Genomic DNA, 18,085 nt, shown 5'->3' with positions numbered 1-18,085 from the left:
GCATTTGCAAAAGTTACGCCACTGCTGTAGACATTAACTAGTAAATTATAACGTCGATTGAGCAATAGAAATATACTCCGTTTCGTAATAATATATGCCCTTGTAATTAACGTAATTGTTCCTTCTTCTAAATAATTAAGGGCATCTCAATTTTTCCAATTGTCATAACTACGTACATCCACGCGACATTGACCCCAATATCAAAATCAAGTACTGCTCTATAAACATTTCATGGACACTAAATAGCGTGGACAATTAGGTCAAAATCCGAACTTTGGTTCGAGTAGGTTGCGATCCCTTCCAACACAGTGTTAAATGGCATTATAAGTGAAATACAGTTTGTTTTATTTGTTGAATGAAACATTATCAGATAAAGAAATTGAGTGACAAAGCTCACATGAAAAAAAAAAAAATTATATATATTCATATACCCAGTCACGAAGGCACGCCCTATGATAAGTATACGTAAAACTTTAAAATTAAATCCACCAGTGGTTACAAGTCGTGCAACTTTACCGATAATTGCGGCCTCAAATAGAGAACAAATAGAGAGGCACCTGGCAATATTTATAATTCATTTCATGCTAGGTGGTAAAAGAATAAATCGTAAGTAAACCCAACACACAACAACAACAACAGCCTGTAAATTCCCACTGCTGGGCTAAAGGCCTCCTCTCCCTTTGAGGAGAAGGTTTGGAACATATTCCACCACGCTGTTCCAATGCGGGTTGGTGGAATACTAATGTGGCAGAATTTCTATGAAATTTGTCATATGCAGGTTTCCTCACGATGTTTTCCATCACCGCTGAGCACGAGATGAATTATAAAGACAAATTAAGCACATGAATCAGCAGTGCTTGCCTGGGTTTGAACCCGCAATCATCGGTTAAGATGCACGCGTTCTAACCACTGGGCCATTTCAGCTCTAAGTAAACTCGCATGTGTCTAATTTCAATGAAATTCTGCAGTGGTGTCCACGAAACCACTTTGGAATAAGCTTCAAACCTTCTCAAAATGAGAGGAGTCTTAGCCCAACAGTGGCATTTACAGACAATATAAAGGTATAAATCAAATAAATCTATCATAATATAAACAAATCATAAGGCAATCATAAAAAGCCTGTAAAACCGCTAATTTCCAGTGAGAGTTAGTTGGTCACTATAAATATGTGTGTACGAATTTTTTTTTATGGTATAGGTTGACGGACGAGCATACGAGCCACCTGACGGTAAGTGGTCACCATTACCCATAGACAATGACGCTGTAAGAAATATTAACTATTCCTTAAATCGTCAATGCGCCACCAACCTTGGGAACGAAGATATTATGTCCCTTGTGCCTGTAGTTACACTGGCTCACTCACACTTCAAACCGGAACACAACAATACTGAGTACTGTTGTTTGGCGGTAGAATAACCGATGAGTGGGTGGTACCTACCCAGAAGGGCTTGCACAAAGCCCTATCACCAAGTAAATTGGCAGAATTTCATTCAAATTAGACATTCCTACTTATAATTCGAAAGAATAAGAGGGTGCAAGAGACATAAATTATAGTTGATAAAAAAGCATGGAGTTTTAAGGACTACAATACTGCATTGTACTTCTTAAAAACGTTTACAAAAACGTCTGCTATTGTATATGTACATATATCTCTAGAGATAGTCTATAACAACATTTTTTCCTTAACATTTTACGAGAAATAATGGCTCACTTACAAAGCGACTTTAAGCAATACAGCATTTATCATTGTTCAATTAAGTACCTTAAATATATTGTGCATTTAATGTAGATAAATATTGTCCTTTAGAGCGTTGATTGAAATGAATATTTTCGAAGATAACAGAGCGGTTTACAAAGTTTGACAAAAAGCTATGAACTTTGTATATGACATTCTGTCTGTTGGTAGAAAAAGCATATTATTCAATACAAGATTTTATAGATGATAAAAAAGCGTGGAGCTAATATCTGTTGACTTCCAAGCAGGATACATTAATTTAAATAATTGTATTTATTTAACATGACGTTGTATTTTCTAAATGTTACAAAAGAGTAACTACTGAGTTTCTTGCCGGTTCTTCTCGGTAGAATCTACTTTCCGAACCAGTGGTAGCTTCACTTAATTGTAGAATGACGATTCAAAAGTGCTTGTAAAAGCCTACTTGAATAAAGTTTATTTTGATTATGATTTTGATAACGCATCAACTTTATTTGCTTTCGGAATTGAATCAAATATGCTCAATGTATTATTTATATATAAGGTTCCGCTTACCCGTATCCCGGCATCCCTGTTCGCTTGTGCGACGCCGATGTCAGCGTCTCGTTTCACGACCGCCGTCTGCGCCTTCCCCAAGCTCGCCAGGTACTGGACGTCATCGTACACGTCCTTGATCGTGAAGGATAGGATTTCGATACCCATCCGACCGACGTCCGGCGCCGCCACCTCTCGGACCAGACCCGCGAACTGGTCTCTGTCCTTGTACACCTCTTCGACTGTAAGCGTTCCTGTTGACAAAATCAAAAAAAAAAATTTAATTTATATTACACTTGTTGCCGCAACTTAATATAAGCTTGGTCGTCAGAGTAACAGACATATATTTTATACTTTTGCATTAATAGTAGTCAATACATAGTATAAGTCGCTTTCCGCTGTCTGACTGTCCCTGTGTATGCTTAGATCTTTAGAATTACGCAACGGATGCTATTTTTTAATAGAGAGAGTGATTCAGAAGGAAGTGTTTTTTGTATAATATATGTACAATCTAGTACAGAAACACTGATAAATTTGGAGTTTCTAATGTCGATACCCATGTGGTTTCTAATTAAATAAATATATTTTACGCTTACATTGTAAACGCTGGCTGAGCCCTACGAGATACTTAACGATTTTAAGGAGTACAATACTGTATTGTACTTCTTAAAAACATCCACAAAAAAGTCCGCTATTGTATATGTATATCGCTAGAGATAGCCCATTATAACATTTTTATCCTTAACATTTTACGAGAAATAATGGTTTACTTACAAAGCGACTTTAAGCAATACAGCATTAATCATTGTTCAATTAAGTACCTTAAATATATTGTCCATTTAATATAAATAAATATTGTCCTTTACAGCGTTAATTGAAATGAATATTTCCGAAGATAACATAGCGGTTTGTATTGTCAAATCACAAAAAGCTATGAACTCTGTATATGATGACATTCTGTACCTATTTAGTATTAGTATTACGCCCGTGCGAAGCCAGGGCCAGTCGCTAGTATTAGTATAGATGACAAATCAAATTACGACGACGGTATAATTGTGACTAAATCCACGTGGAGGGCAACTCAAAATAGACTAGCCAATTGTAAAAGCGTATTATTGAGTGCACAAGTGTGTATGCAAATAAGGACACGAAGAATACTGGGACACTTCAAGAAAAGGAATTTTCGATTGATTAAAAATAATGAAGGAGCCGATTTATCTTCAATTAGTAATCAGTAATTAGTAATTTTCGAAGTACGAAACTGTCAAACTGTCATCTTCATAACCTACGGTTATTACTGAGATTATTTAAGCAGAAAAACATTAAATTCTTTTTTATAGCACGAGTCAGGATTTGAGTCAAGTCCTTGTGTGCAGTCTGAGCTACTAGGTAGGAAGCTTGAAAGGCTTGGAACACCTTATCTATCTACCTACAGCTTAAACAGTAAGAGTCAGTACGCGTCCCACTAATAAATCAGATCTTTGTCGTATTTGAAAAACTTTAGGCATGTGAATATATTTGCATATCATTTGTGTATAGTCCTTTGTTAATACTTTGATAATTTGGATTTGTATAGATTTATAGATATTATATATTGCCTTCCTTATAAATAATTCAATCTAACAATTGTTAACTACTGTTGTTAAAATGATGTTTTATAACACGTCAAGTTTTGTCATTTAAATTATATCAAACTTTTATTTTGTAACGAGAGACTTAAATTATAAATTAGTACGATGGTTAGTTTTAGTGGAAAAATATACCTTATTTTTCATTTAATAAAGATTAATAAACATATATCAAATCGACACAATAATATATTATATATGCAGCGATAGGAATATGTAAATGAAATTTATGGCGTCTGTATATATTTCGAGGTGAAGTGTAAAGTGCAGCTATTTATATGATAACATTTAATACTAAAACCTTCCCTGAAACACGCTCAAACAGAATCCCTTTGTAGAATCAAATTCAATAGAACAATATGCTTTTCATAGAAAAACAACATGCAATTCGATGAAAAAAAATAAAACTACTTTATTTTCTTTTTTATATGCTGTTAGGGCTTTGTGCTACCCACTCTTGAGATATCGAACTGCTAAACAGCAGCAAATCGGACAAAACAATACTGAGTGTATTATTCTTATAGTGCCATTATCATATATGATGATGGCTCCTTCCATTTCTGATATATCCAATACAAAAAATAAGTATACTTTATTCAAGAAACTTACAGGATTACTGTGACATGTGATATGTTGAAAAAAAAAACATATTCATGATAAATATGATTTTTTTCAACCTTCAAAAACATTCAGTGCTCATCTTTTATTGACACATATATTATAGAAATGCAAACTGCAGTGAATATATTGCCATTGTAGTCAAAATATTACGACCATTTTCAAGATGTAGGTTAGCTGTGACATGTACGCTTTTCTTATTGAAGCTTGGTGAGGATCACATGCGGTTAACGTACTAGTTTCATACGTTTATCTGTTCACGTACGAATAACAACGTACTGATATTATTTAATATATTGTCTGCAACATTTTATATTAAATTAGTTGTCGCTCGCGGCTTCGTTCGCATTTTAGGGGTTTCGTTGCTATGTTTGTATCATTGGAGTTAAAATTTGCTTCATACCAAATTTTAAATTTCGGTTCAGTGATTTGGCAGTGAAAGAGCGTCAGACAGACAGACAACTAGACTGGCAGAGATAATCTCACAGTTATAATATTAATAGTTACCGACTTAGGCTCGCGTGTGAAGATGGCATTAGGTATCCAATGTGTTAAGATATTCTAACCTAGAGTAGTATCTCTATTCCAAATTTCATCGAAATCCGTCAAGCCCTTTGCATTAATAATGCGAACATACAAACTTTCACAGTTATAATATAACAATAATATGGTAGACTTATCCATCTATAAGTATATCCATATAGAACAAAAAACAAATCAACTGAAATAGGATCAGCTACAAGTCACGGGACTATTAAACAAATTAAAAAAAAAATCCGACGCTGCGAGCTTAATTTCATTTAAACTTGCGTATCAATTTTACACAACAGACGGCTTCTGAATTTTTGCCGTTCGATCGACGTAAAATATAGCCAAAGTTTGTCTCTCTAACATGGAGCAATATTTCTGAAGCAGACAAGCGGACGTTAAAAGTCTTCTCAAAAAAAAAGCTAAATGTGCACCTCGGGACGCTCCACAGAAGTGATAGCTTAAACTAATCTAAGTTGAATATGAGTGAGAGAAAAGGAAGCTTGTCTGGAATCCCTTTCTTGCGCCGTAACGCGTAACGTTCCCAAAAGAGGTTATCAGTTTAAAGTTCTCAATATCAAAGGAAACGATAAATTTACAATATATTGAGTTTGATTTTTGTTCTCATTATATATCAATTATTTATGAATATTAAATGATTTCTCTTAAAGCATTTTTTACATTTAATTATACTATTTCTAGCTTAGATTATGAAACTGACAGCAGAAGGAGAGCACGCTGAACTTAAGATAAAGCAGCAAAGCGAATATAAAATCAAAAACGCATGCAAATTCCCGGTAGTGTGAAACGACTCGTCGTTTTTTCAATACGTCAAAAGTGCTTTCATTTTAATTATTGACGTATAGTACGACTCAACTTAGATGTAGCATCGGCAAATTCAATAAAACCGATTACTGCCGATTTACACAACCAATAGAAATAGGTCCCTAACGCGCCATTCGACGCTATTCGCCGCTATACATTCTCGCGTCAGTTCAACCCGAGAAAGCAAGTGCATGTAAATCGACGTGTCAAATTGACGAACATATTAGATCATATGATATTACAAGTTACTACGTTTGTGTAACAATCATATTTATATAAGAAAGTAATATTGATAATTTGGGATAGCGTACTTAATTTGGATGTGATCGGTTTTACGAATTTAGCCGATACTACATTTAAATTGTGTCGTACTATAATTACTACGCACAACTATGCACATTGGGAATTTGCATTTTTTTTTTATATTTAATTACATGCAACATCTGCCATAGGTTTTATAGACTGAGTTTTCTAGGTTTAATTAGTTGGGAGATTTCCTGCGTATCTTTATAAAAAGTTAAATTAGAAAGAGATAAAAGATAACTTCGTCGACTTTCATAATATTTTAAATCTACGATGCAGTTCTTCATGAATTTAAGTCTCTTTTTTTATTATGTTGTTTTGATACGCGAATCTTTTAAATCACAAAAATCTTAAGATCATTATTTTAAACAGTCATATACCTAAGTAGGTCGCGCACAAAACCTTGTGTTTATTCAAAATATTTGTTAGAAATTTCGAAACCTATGAGAGGTTTGTTTTGATTTAATTTCATTATAAACTGCAGTATATTTTTACATTGGTCAGATGAAAATATGAAACAACCCCAATTCATAACACCCATCGAATGTTCCGCTTGAATACAAATAGAATATTTAATTTGAAAAATGTAATATTCAGAAATGTATGTTACGCACAGCGATGGAATAGTGAAACTGGAATTGGATTATAACAAAATACGAAGAGTTGTACTTTTATAAATGTATGTTGAGTTTTATGTAATTTTAAAAGTACCACACAAAATCCCTTAAAAGATTCGTCTATCCAAATATCCACCTTAACAGCTAGAACATAAGGATTTACAACATATTTAAACATAAAGTATTTATTAATATTATAAAAAGGTAAATTATACATATTTATAAAATGAGTTTGATTTAGGGGACATGCAAAATAACTTATTTTACATATATGTATAATCTCATGAACTAATAATCGTCTTTAAAATTTATTTCCCGAATCCAAAGTAACATTATCCCTGTGTGCTACAGAGTTTAAATTAAATTGATGACATGAAATGTTCCGTAGATAGATATTAGACAAAGGTATAATACAAGAAACCGATCACGAGTTTGCATGCCTTTGTTAAATCCTATTGAACTGATCGTTCATTAAGTTTCGCTTATAAATATTCATCATATGTAAAATGATAACACAATTGGGCCTTCTAAATTTGCCTGCAATTGCGAACTACCCATTGAAGAGAACAATGGTCTAAACTATGATATATATATATATTACTAGTAATCGCCGGAGTTTAGTGTGTTGGTTCTCAAGTGTTAGGCAAAAAATGTCCTTTCTTGGAATTCTAATTTGCTTCATACCAAATTTCATCAAATTCGATTCAGCGGTTTGGTCGTGAAAGAGCGACAGATAGACAGACAGACAGATTTACTTTCAACATTCATAATATTTATATATAGATATAATGACACTAACAGCCAACGACCAAAAGTCCAGCCCTAATTACGCAGGTAAAATAATATATATTAGAGGTAAAAGTATAAATGTCTATAGAGGTAATCTCTGCAACTTATGATTCGATGGTTAAATGTTTTCACGGGTAGAAAGTTGAATTAGTGCTGAGTGTTACAGGGTATCATATAAATTGTACCCATACGAAGCTGGGGCATGCTGCTAGCATAAGATAAAATGATCGTAAGTAGGTATCGTATGAGAATAATTCGTATATAATTTGATTCTTATACAAATTTCATTTTTCTTCTCCTGAATGATCGGCCACGGCAGCCTTTCCCAAGGGAGATAAGCCAAAAACAAATATGAGGGCAATAAAACGCCCCGTTTATTTGATTACTCTCATTATCCGATAAAATGGCATATCCAACACGACGGCGCAACGCCCAAAAAAATAGCTGCACGTGCTGTACGAGGCACGAGAGCATAAATACTGGAAAATTCCAGACTCCAAGCCAAAAATTTATCAATAGAGAAATCCGACCTGAGGATTGAATCCAGCACCAATCCATCCAGTACCCCAGCCTAGATAGATCAAAATTTCAATTTTTTTGACTAAAATTAAGTACAAATAAATGTATTATTATGTATGACTTACTTTTTAACATTAAGATATGTCAGGCCGATCGTGAGCGTCAACGGCACCAAGGCGAACCGTATTATATCCATAGCTGTGTGTGTGTGTCTTCACTTGTGATCACTTTCATTCACTGTCCACTGTTACATAAAGCAACAGACAACCTCAACAACACATATTTAATTCCAACCTTTGCAGATTATATAATTATAGCGTTCGATATTTAAAAATATACAAGTAATTTGCTCTGAATAATTAAAAAACAATCTTGATATTTAATTATATGCATATACGTTTTGATATTTTAACTTCGTATTTTATATCAATAATCTTGTAAAAGATAGGTTAGTATGTTAAATAATATTACTGGGAGACGTTCCGCTCAGACTAAATGATCGTATAAACTGTCCGTTTATAGTTCGAGATACATATCTGTTCTTATCCAAACGAGGTAAGGGCGACAATTGATTGCAAATAGGAAGCTTATCATTATTTGCGCAGTAATGATATAAATATGATAATGATAAGAATGCGGTCTGATTGTTATCTTGTATATGTTACGTTTCGCGACACTTTTTGATGTATTTATTTATTACATACCGCACGTTTTTATTATTCACATACCGTAGTATTCGGTGAGATTTCACTTCGAAAGAAAATATTGATTATCGATTTAAATAATTATTTTAACCAATGTCACATCACAATGTGAGAACATTTCACGCATTTTTTATGTGGTTAGATTCGAGTTTCCTGTTACAGATAGATTCAAAGTATACACATTTTAGTATCGTTTATTTTATATGACGAATTTGAAAAGTACCCTATACGTATCAAGCATAACTGACTTTGATAGACAAATCAGTTATCTTAAATTCGTCGCGATATAATAACGAAAAAAATAACCACGTATCATATAAAACCTTATTTTATTGATTATTTTTTTTTGTTTAAACAGTTATTGTCTTAAGGGACTTCATAGGATTTCTTTTTTCATTTCTATGTTATTCGTTTCATATACAATTAAAGTCAAATTTTAATCTCAATTTATACATATAAATAATATTGCATGTAGAAAATGTTTGCATCATAGTCGGTTAATTCCTTAAGTGATCTTTATTAACCGCCCACAATACTTTGTCGTCTCAATGTTTATAATAGAAGCGATGTTCGTTCCCCTGGCTACGTTCGCGTTCCTTCACAGAACTTTATACATATACCTATTTATATATATTTTAGTTTGATGTATTCATACAACTTTTGTTTACGCATGTTTTAATCGGATTTTCATTGATTGTATATGATATTGTAAGACATATCAACAATAAAATTCCAATCCATTCCCACCCAACCATACACAAACTCAAACCACAACAACAACAACAACAGCAGCCTGTAAATTCCCACTGCTCGGCTAAAGGCCTCCTCTCCCTTTGTCGAGATGGTTTGGAACACATTCAACCACGCTGTTTCAATGCGGGTTGGTGGAATACACAAGTGGCAGAATTTCCATGAAATTTGTCACATGCAGGTTTCCTCACGATGTTTTCCTTCACCGCTGAGCACGAGATGAATTATAAAGATAAATTAAGCACATGAATCAGTGGTGCTTGCCTAGGTCTGAACCCGCAATCATCGGTTAAGATGCACGCGTTCTAACCACTGGGCCATCTCGACTAAACTCAAACTCTTTTATTCAATATAGAAGCATTGCACTATTCATATTGATAGCCACATTAAAATATCATCGGTTCACACAAAACACAACATCATCAACAACATCAGTATTTTTCTGGAAACTATTTTTCTATTTTGTAAGAGAGCTAGGAAGGTTTTTCGAAGACGAATTTTAGAAACATATCTACGTCGTTTCCGTGATGCGAAGTAATCTGTGGTGCTATTACGGTTATAGCAGAGCAACTGTTGCTTCGAATCGAATCTAATCAAAAAATATATATATATCAGTATTATAGACTTATACAGACGCAAGCTGAGGTGACCCAGTGGTTAGAATGCGTGCATCTTAACCTATGATCGCGGGTTCAAAGTTCAAACCCAAGCAAGCACCACTGATTATTCACGTGCTAAATTTGTGTTTATAATTCATCTCGTGCTCGGCGGTGAAGGAAAACATCGTGATGAGACCTACACGTGTCTAATTACATAAAAATTCTACCACGTATGTATTGCAGCAATGGTGGTGGAATATGTTCCAAACCGTCTCCTCAAAGGGATAAGAGGCCTAAGCCCAGCTGTGGGAAATTTACAGGCTGTTGTTTTTTTATGGTATAGGTTGACGGACGAGTATATAGGCCACCTGATGGTAAGTGGTCACCATCACCCATAGACAATGAAGCTGTAAGAAATATTAACTATTCCTTACATCGTCAATGTGCCACCAACCTTGGGAACTACGATGTTATGTCCCTTGTGCCTGTAGTTACACTGGCTCAGTCACCCTTCAAACCGGAACACAACAATACTGAGTACTGTTATTTGGCGGTAGAATAACTGATGAGTGGGTTGTACCTACCCAGACGGGCTTGCGCAAAGCCATATCACCAAGAGGCTGATGTTATTGTTGTTGTTGCAGGAGCAAAATACTTCGTAATACTGATTTATCGAGTGCAACATTTATCAATCGGCAACAAATATTTGATAACAATAGTTGATATAATATAACCGTAATAGCACCACTTATATTTTGACTTTATAATAAATATGCACATTTTAGCTCACAAGTATTGTCACCTAGAATTTATCCTACACAAAATAGATCCTTGTTTTAAATATTATTATTAAACGTGCTGTAAAATCGAATCGTGACAACGACCTGTAATGGTATGTCTACAGTTTTGCACTATAAATAAATATGTAAATAAGTACTATGATTATTATCAATAGGATTGATGAGAATTAATAGTAATTTTTTTTGTAATTCTTCAGGTGTGCACCAATTACTAGTCTGATTTAATTAAAGTAACAAATTTATCGCATGATCATTCTATTTCATGCACGAAGTTGCGATATTTTTGACAGAACTGATCGAAATTAAATACAAGCGAATAATGTCTTATTACTTATAATTATTTCATGTACGGTTAGCCTTCGTAACTCAATACTTTACATTTCAATAGTAAATTATACAATTTATGAACATACTATGTCGCCTTGCACGCTGTTATACAACTTCTCCTAATGTCATAAATGGATTATATGTATAGTAAGACGTGTTGAATGCTTCCTGCTAGCTGCACTGACCTTGAGTCGAGTGATGGCCCAGTGGTTAAAACGTGTATCTAAACCGATGATTGCGGGTTTAAGCTAGGTAAGCAGCAATCAATTTTCAGTTGTATATTTTGTGCATAATTCATCTCGTGGTAGGCGGTGATAATAACGACAGGATATATGCCTGATGAAAATCCAGCTAAGCATGTTAAAGTAACGTGATGAAAAAGTTCCAATACCTTCTCAACGGAGAGGACACCAGCGGTGGGAAATTTACTTCAACTTTGCCAATCATCACTACATAGTATAAAACAAAATGGCATTCTCTGTTCCTATATCCCTTAGTATGCTTAAATATTTAAAACTCCGCAAAGGATTTTGATGCGGTTTTTATTACATAGTAATTTGAGAGGAAGGTTTTTGTATACTTGTTCAATATAGAAAAAAAATACTGATAATAATTTTAGAAGTTCGTAATGTAACGTCGTATGTAAATAAAAAAAATTTTGTATATTTAGTATCAGTATTGCACCCGTGCGAAGCGGGGGCGGGTCGGTAGTTAACATTAAAATCCTATAGTTGACGCACATATATGTGTATTAGTTAATTGCTGTTATTTAATATATTGTTCATTGGACAATATGTATCCGTAGCTAAAATTATACATGTCCGAACTCGGTTCATACAAATGGTTGTTTGCTCTACAGTAATGGACTTTTACTTTACAGTGACCCCTTTTGCGTTCACTGTATTGTAGCATTGATCGAAACCAACGTCTCAATTGTACGAGTAAGTCAAGTTAAATACTGAAATAATTATCATGAACAGTACTAACACATTTCTTTCTACTTTTGTTTTGCAAACTTCATAAGAAAATTTCACGTGTCTTATCAGAAAATAATTATTAAAAATTTACAGAAGCTTAAACAGGAAGTAATGTATAAATGTGTGCAATAAAAGATTACCTTTACATCCTTAAAATATCGTGTTTGTGTAAAAGTGTGTTTATTGTTTAAGGTAATCACTGAAATGAAAGAATTTTACCAAAAAACAACAAATAAAACTTGCTAATGTATCAGATTCTTCCCGCTAAGTATCGTTTCTGTATCATGGATCACAATTCGACAGTTTTTGTTTGCTAGAATCATTGGACAAGACATTGGATTATAACAAAAACGTATGTTACATTATTTTCAAATATTAATAATAAAAAAATTGAAAAATCCGTTAAGCGAAGTTCTTGTATAATATATTGGTAGCCGTTTTTTCCTTGTACATTTATACAATTGATATTAATGTCCAACAGGGATATACCTTACATGCGGAACAAAATATAAATCTCAATTTTGTTTTACGGAATTCGTAGAAGAGAACCAAATCTCCATTTCACTGTTCAGAGCTAACAAATAAAAGTGTTCAATAAAATTTCTAAGTGCCGGAAAGCTTGTCAGTCTTCCGATTCCTACGTTTTATTGTATGCACTTCATCGCCTATAAACCATTGAGATTAAAATCTACAAACGTGGCGAATCAATGTAAAAACTTAATCTTTATTACACATAAACTGAAAGATTAATAAAAATAGAATTCCAAATTTAAAATAAAAAAAGCAATACAAAAAAGGAGTATAATATACTTTTGAAATATTTAGAACATCTCATATTATGCATTTATTATTTACACTAAATAATTTATTTAATTGTAGCCTTGTTTAGCAATTTTTCAAATTTTTGTTAGGAATTTAAAACTCAGATAATAAACTGTTATTTAATTAGATAATAAGAACGATTATGAATGATAAGAACTAAATATTTTAAATTACTAATGCGAAACCATTTTGCTCAACCAAATCTGAAAATTAATTAATTAATACATATATATTTTTTAATAATATCTGTGAACACTATATAAACGAGAATAAGACTAAATATGACACATAGTTTGTTTTATTGTAACGATTTGTATATTATCCAAAACCAGCCGTACTATTCTGGAAATCACTCGTGACATAGTAAAAACCGACTTTCAGTGTTAGGCTATTTTGTTTCGTGTAACCTTTATGTAATTTTCTAACATTTCATGATCGTATTATGAGATGAGTTTCGAGTTTGTTCTAACAGATAAGCTCTAAATTTCTCAGGCTTGGCGTAGCGTAATGATTAAGATAGATTGGTTCCCAAGTAACATCTGCGAAGTTTAGTTTGATTTATTAGTAACTTAAGCTTAACATAATTTAATTAAATGTTAAGAGATAAGCGGTTGCATTTATATTGTACTTGTATTATATACTATTATTATTATTTTGTAATCTTAATTTTATATCTTTATCTTAAATTATTTATAAATCGAGATAGAAAGAGTTTCGGGCTAAAAATAGAAATAATACAAACTTAATTATGTAAGCGTGCGTGACAAATATTTTTGACATCTGTCTAATGTCATATTACTTTATTTGTGTGCGTGAACGTAGTAACCTACTGTTGGCTACTGTTTTTAACAACACCAATGCATTCATAACTTTGACAGTTTATCTAGACATTCAAATTAATCAATGTTCTTCCAAGACTAATTCTCCTTATTTTTAACCTTTGGAAAAGCGATATTGTCTGAAATATTGATATCTATTAATCTAGTTCAGACACAATTGTCTTATTCGATTTTGTTATGTTACTATCTATACCATAACTGTTTGTTTATTGTGCTATATAAATAATTATGCTCACACATACAGGTGGTATAATCTTTAGACCTTTTGTTTATGAAAAATCGTTACTTTATTACGAATTTGATCCATTGATTTTCATTGTTTTCATGTCTATTTATTTTTACAGTTGCTCTAAAATAAAATATTTCAATAAGCCATTAAGTATGTATTCCGATCGTAATTATATCACATCAATTAGTCACACATCCCGACAGAACGTTAAATATATCGTCGACCTTGGAAATAGGTCACTGTTTCACGTAACGATCGCATCAATGATATCAATACAATCCATGTCCTCAAATCAAAACAGTATCATATTTTATTGACGTATAAATTCCGCGTACGTTTCAGCGGGACCCGCCGCTCGCGACGGTCGCGGCGGGACTGCTTTTCCGGCATCCCTACGACCCATACTTCTTGTAATGCTCTACACAATCTGACCATTCATTTCGACGAAAAGCGGGACGCTTATAAAAACAAATGAATTAATTCTATTTTTAAATTTAGCCTATTATATAATTATCTATGACGATGTACTATATTCTATGTTATAATTCTTTAAATTGGTCTGTTGTGTTTTTAGCGGTTTTGGGAAACGATTTTGGGCTGCGTGACACGAAAGTATAGGGACGTATTTTCCCACTATAAATGAGATGTATTGTGACGTTTATATTTGTATTCAATTGTATTGTAACGAGGGTAGAGGGTAGGAGAAGTAGGATTTAATGTGGGATCAAATGTTCTATTTTATTTATTTACATATCAATTCGAGTTTTCATTTAGCGAAAACATATATTGTTGTAGCCTAAGTTACTCTTTATTAGACTAGCTATCTGTCAGGGAAAGTACAGATAGACAGACAAAAATTGAAAACAAAGCTATGTTGGTAAGTGTACCATGTATACATACAAATGCATTTAGTGAAAAACGGTTGTTTTGTGGTAAGTTTACGTAACTATGGTTTGAACCCTGAACTTTAGGATTTGTGTCAGTAATTTATTGTCATAGAAATAATTAATAGGTGGCAACTGTAAGAACAATTAAAATTATAACAATATCGAAAACAATAAAAAGAGTCTCAAATCAATTGTGACAATTTACAGCAAAATGTTAATTTTATTTTCATTAAGTCTTTCTGACAGATCACGATCAGAACGGATTTTGTAGAAACGATACATTTTTGTGATTTATTAATTTTTAACCTTTCACGCGTGACCTATCTCGGCATCACGATATCCCTCGGATTACAGTATTACGTTTACGTTCAACGACACAAAGTTCGAACGATGTTACGAACCTATTATGGATTTTCACTGAAAATAAAGTGTGTGATTTTTTTATCAGCAAAATTAATAGAAAACAATTTCTATATAAATATTTATATCATCTGACGACCTCTTTTGAGTAGTGTATGTATACCGGTTGTCTCGGGTTCGACTCCCGGCCGAGTCGATGTAGAAAAAGTTCATTAGTTTTCTATGTTGTCTTGGGTGTGGGTGTTCGTAGTACCGTCGTTACTTTTTATTTTCCATAACACAAGTGCTATAGCTACTTACATCGGAATTAATGTATGTATGTGATATTGTCCAATATTTATTTATTTATCGCGACTTTGTTTTCTTTTATTCTTTCTTTCACAAACAAAATGTGTCGTACTTTTCGATTCTGCAAACTAAGCGCTACAAAACTCCGTAAAAGGTTTTAGATAGATGTTTTTCCTTAAGTACACAAGTATTTACATCTGTGTTTGTATGAATGTGAATATGTGTATACATAAGTGTTACTCTTTCGCCTCGGATATTTTAAAAACAAAGGATTATATATATCAAAATAGTGAGATATATAGTATGTACAAAATCATCATGTGACGTTTATATAAATGTACATCTCGGGGAATAAGGCTTCTTTTACAAGGCTTACGAAAACGAAGCATAATAATTTAATTATAAACACATACATAATTGGCACCTCGTGCTCTGAAATGTCGGAAAATGTCGTATGGAAACCGTATATGTTACATTAACCTGCATTGGCTTAGCATGGCTAAATAAGGTCCAAACCTTCAATTTAACGTAAGAAGAGGCATTAACGCATCAGTGGAATATTAACAGGTTACCACTTCATTTTCATATGTTGCGAATTAGAACCCGACATTTTCAAATGAGATACGTTTGTTTCGTCCCCTGTGGCATCTCGTAGTTGCAGGGCGTGTATTCTGAGACGCTATTTAAATTCAGATCAATTCAGAGCAGCGAAGCACTTCAGAGCAGCGAAGGGAAGCGAATGTCGCGACTATAAGTATTTAAAGTACGTTGGAACAAAACTGGGTGGGGGAATTACTGACTATGATTCTAACGTATACAGAAACTTAAAGATTTGTATTAATTTTCGTTATATTTTTTTTTTATTAAAAATAAAATAGTTTATATGATTACCTAGTTACTCCTTTAATAAGAAAATATATTTTTTTTTTAAATTAAATACGACGTGCTAATACTGGTAACTTCCAAGCAATGGACTGCTATGAAAAATATGTTGACATTAAAACAATACTTACTTATTGGACTCGGTTTAAAGGCAACACCCGGACTAAACCAGAAAAATAACCACTAGTGACTAGACATGACCAAGACTAGAAAAAACGGTGCAGTCATGACTCAATAGAATCAGAATTACTGGACCAATCCTGGAATAATCGAATGGTTCTTTATATTATAGGGTTTGTCTATAGTATACTACATTAGATTGAACTACTGTCATAAGAATTCGAAATTTCTTTTTAAAACACATACTTTATTGATAGTCAAACACGAATGATAGTTATAGTAAATAAAAACTACCACATGTAATACTTGGTGGTAGGGCTTTGTGCTAGCCCGTCTGAGTAGATACCACCCACTCATCAGTCATTCTTCCGCCAAATAAAAGTAATCAGTATTGATGTGTTCCGGTTTGAAGGGTGAGTGGGCCAGTGTAACTACAGGCACAAGGGACATAACATCTTAGTTCCCAAGGTTGGTGGCATATTGACGATGTAAAGAATAGTTAATATTTCTTACAGCGTCATTGTCTATGGGTGATGGTGACCACTTACGATCAGGTGGCCCATATGCTCGTCCGCCAACCTATACCATAAAAAAAAATATGCATTGGCTGTCTGGAAATGGTCGTTATGTAGCGATAAGGTCGCCTCTTTTATTAAAGCAAAGTCTATGTTGTATTTATTTATTTTCTCTGTATTTTGTACAATAAAATGTGTAACCTTAGGAAAAAGAAAGTTTTTCTAAGAAACCCTTTTTGATATTGTAACGTATTCTTCAGTTCATTCGAACTTTTCCTAATATAAATACCAATTAATTATAAATCTGACCTAATTCATAAATAAACGAAATGTCCTTAATTAAAAGTTTATACGTGACCTATTTAAAACAGAATAAAGTCATTCACGTGTCAATAAATCTATCGCACATCGAAATGTTTTTTCATTTAAAAATAGTTTGAGTACAATAAAAATAACCACTAAAGCTTAACCCAATAAGATAATTTGTCGTTCATACTGATTTCGCCCACAGCGTCGAATCTCAAGGGAGACCAGAACATTACATTTTTCACTAACAGACTAAAAAATATAGTAAATTTTCCAATGCTGCCCCAGCATAAGGCTTCCTCTACATTTGAAGAGAAATTTTGGAACGTATTCCACCACGCAGCTACAATGCGAGTTGGAATTTCTATGAAAATAGACTCATGCAGGTTTCCTCGCGATATTTTCCTTCACCACCGAGCACGAGATTAATTATAAACACAAATTAAGCACATGAATATTCAGTGGTACTTGCCTGGGTTTGAACCCGCAATCATCCGTTACGATACACGCGTTCTAACCACTGACCATCTCGGTTCAATAGAGCAGAACCAGACCATATTATAGTTCACGAGTGAGTGCGTACATCCAAGTGCACTATATTCCTT

General features: G+C 33.3%; 1 protein-coding gene across 3 annotated transcripts in view; it reads right to left on the bottom strand.

Annotated features, from left to right (window-relative positions):
- The window catches only part of LOC124532810 (flotillin-2), a 287,470-nt gene that overhangs the window by 7,262 nt on the left and 262,123 nt on the right, over positions 1–18,085 (bottom strand). For 2 of the 3 annotated variants that reach the window (XM_047107886.1, XM_047107887.1), the window contains one exon: positions 2,270–2,502. In XM_047107886.1, the coding sequence (XP_046963842.1) occupies positions 2,270–2,502 (233 nt within the window). Of the gene's footprint in view, positions 1–2,269; positions 2,503–8,200; positions 8,454–18,085 lie in introns of those variants that run through there. The other variant, XM_047107888.1, reaches the window with a different exon arrangement.

Source organism: Vanessa cardui, chromosome 10 (genome assembly GCF_905220365.1).
Source record: "Vanessa cardui chromosome 10, ilVanCard2.1, whole genome shotgun sequence".
Taxonomy (NCBI): Eukaryota; Metazoa; Arthropoda; class Insecta; order Lepidoptera; family Nymphalidae; genus Vanessa; species Vanessa cardui.
Note: the sequence above shows the minus strand (reverse complement) of the source record. Positions and strands in the feature narration are given on the sequence as shown.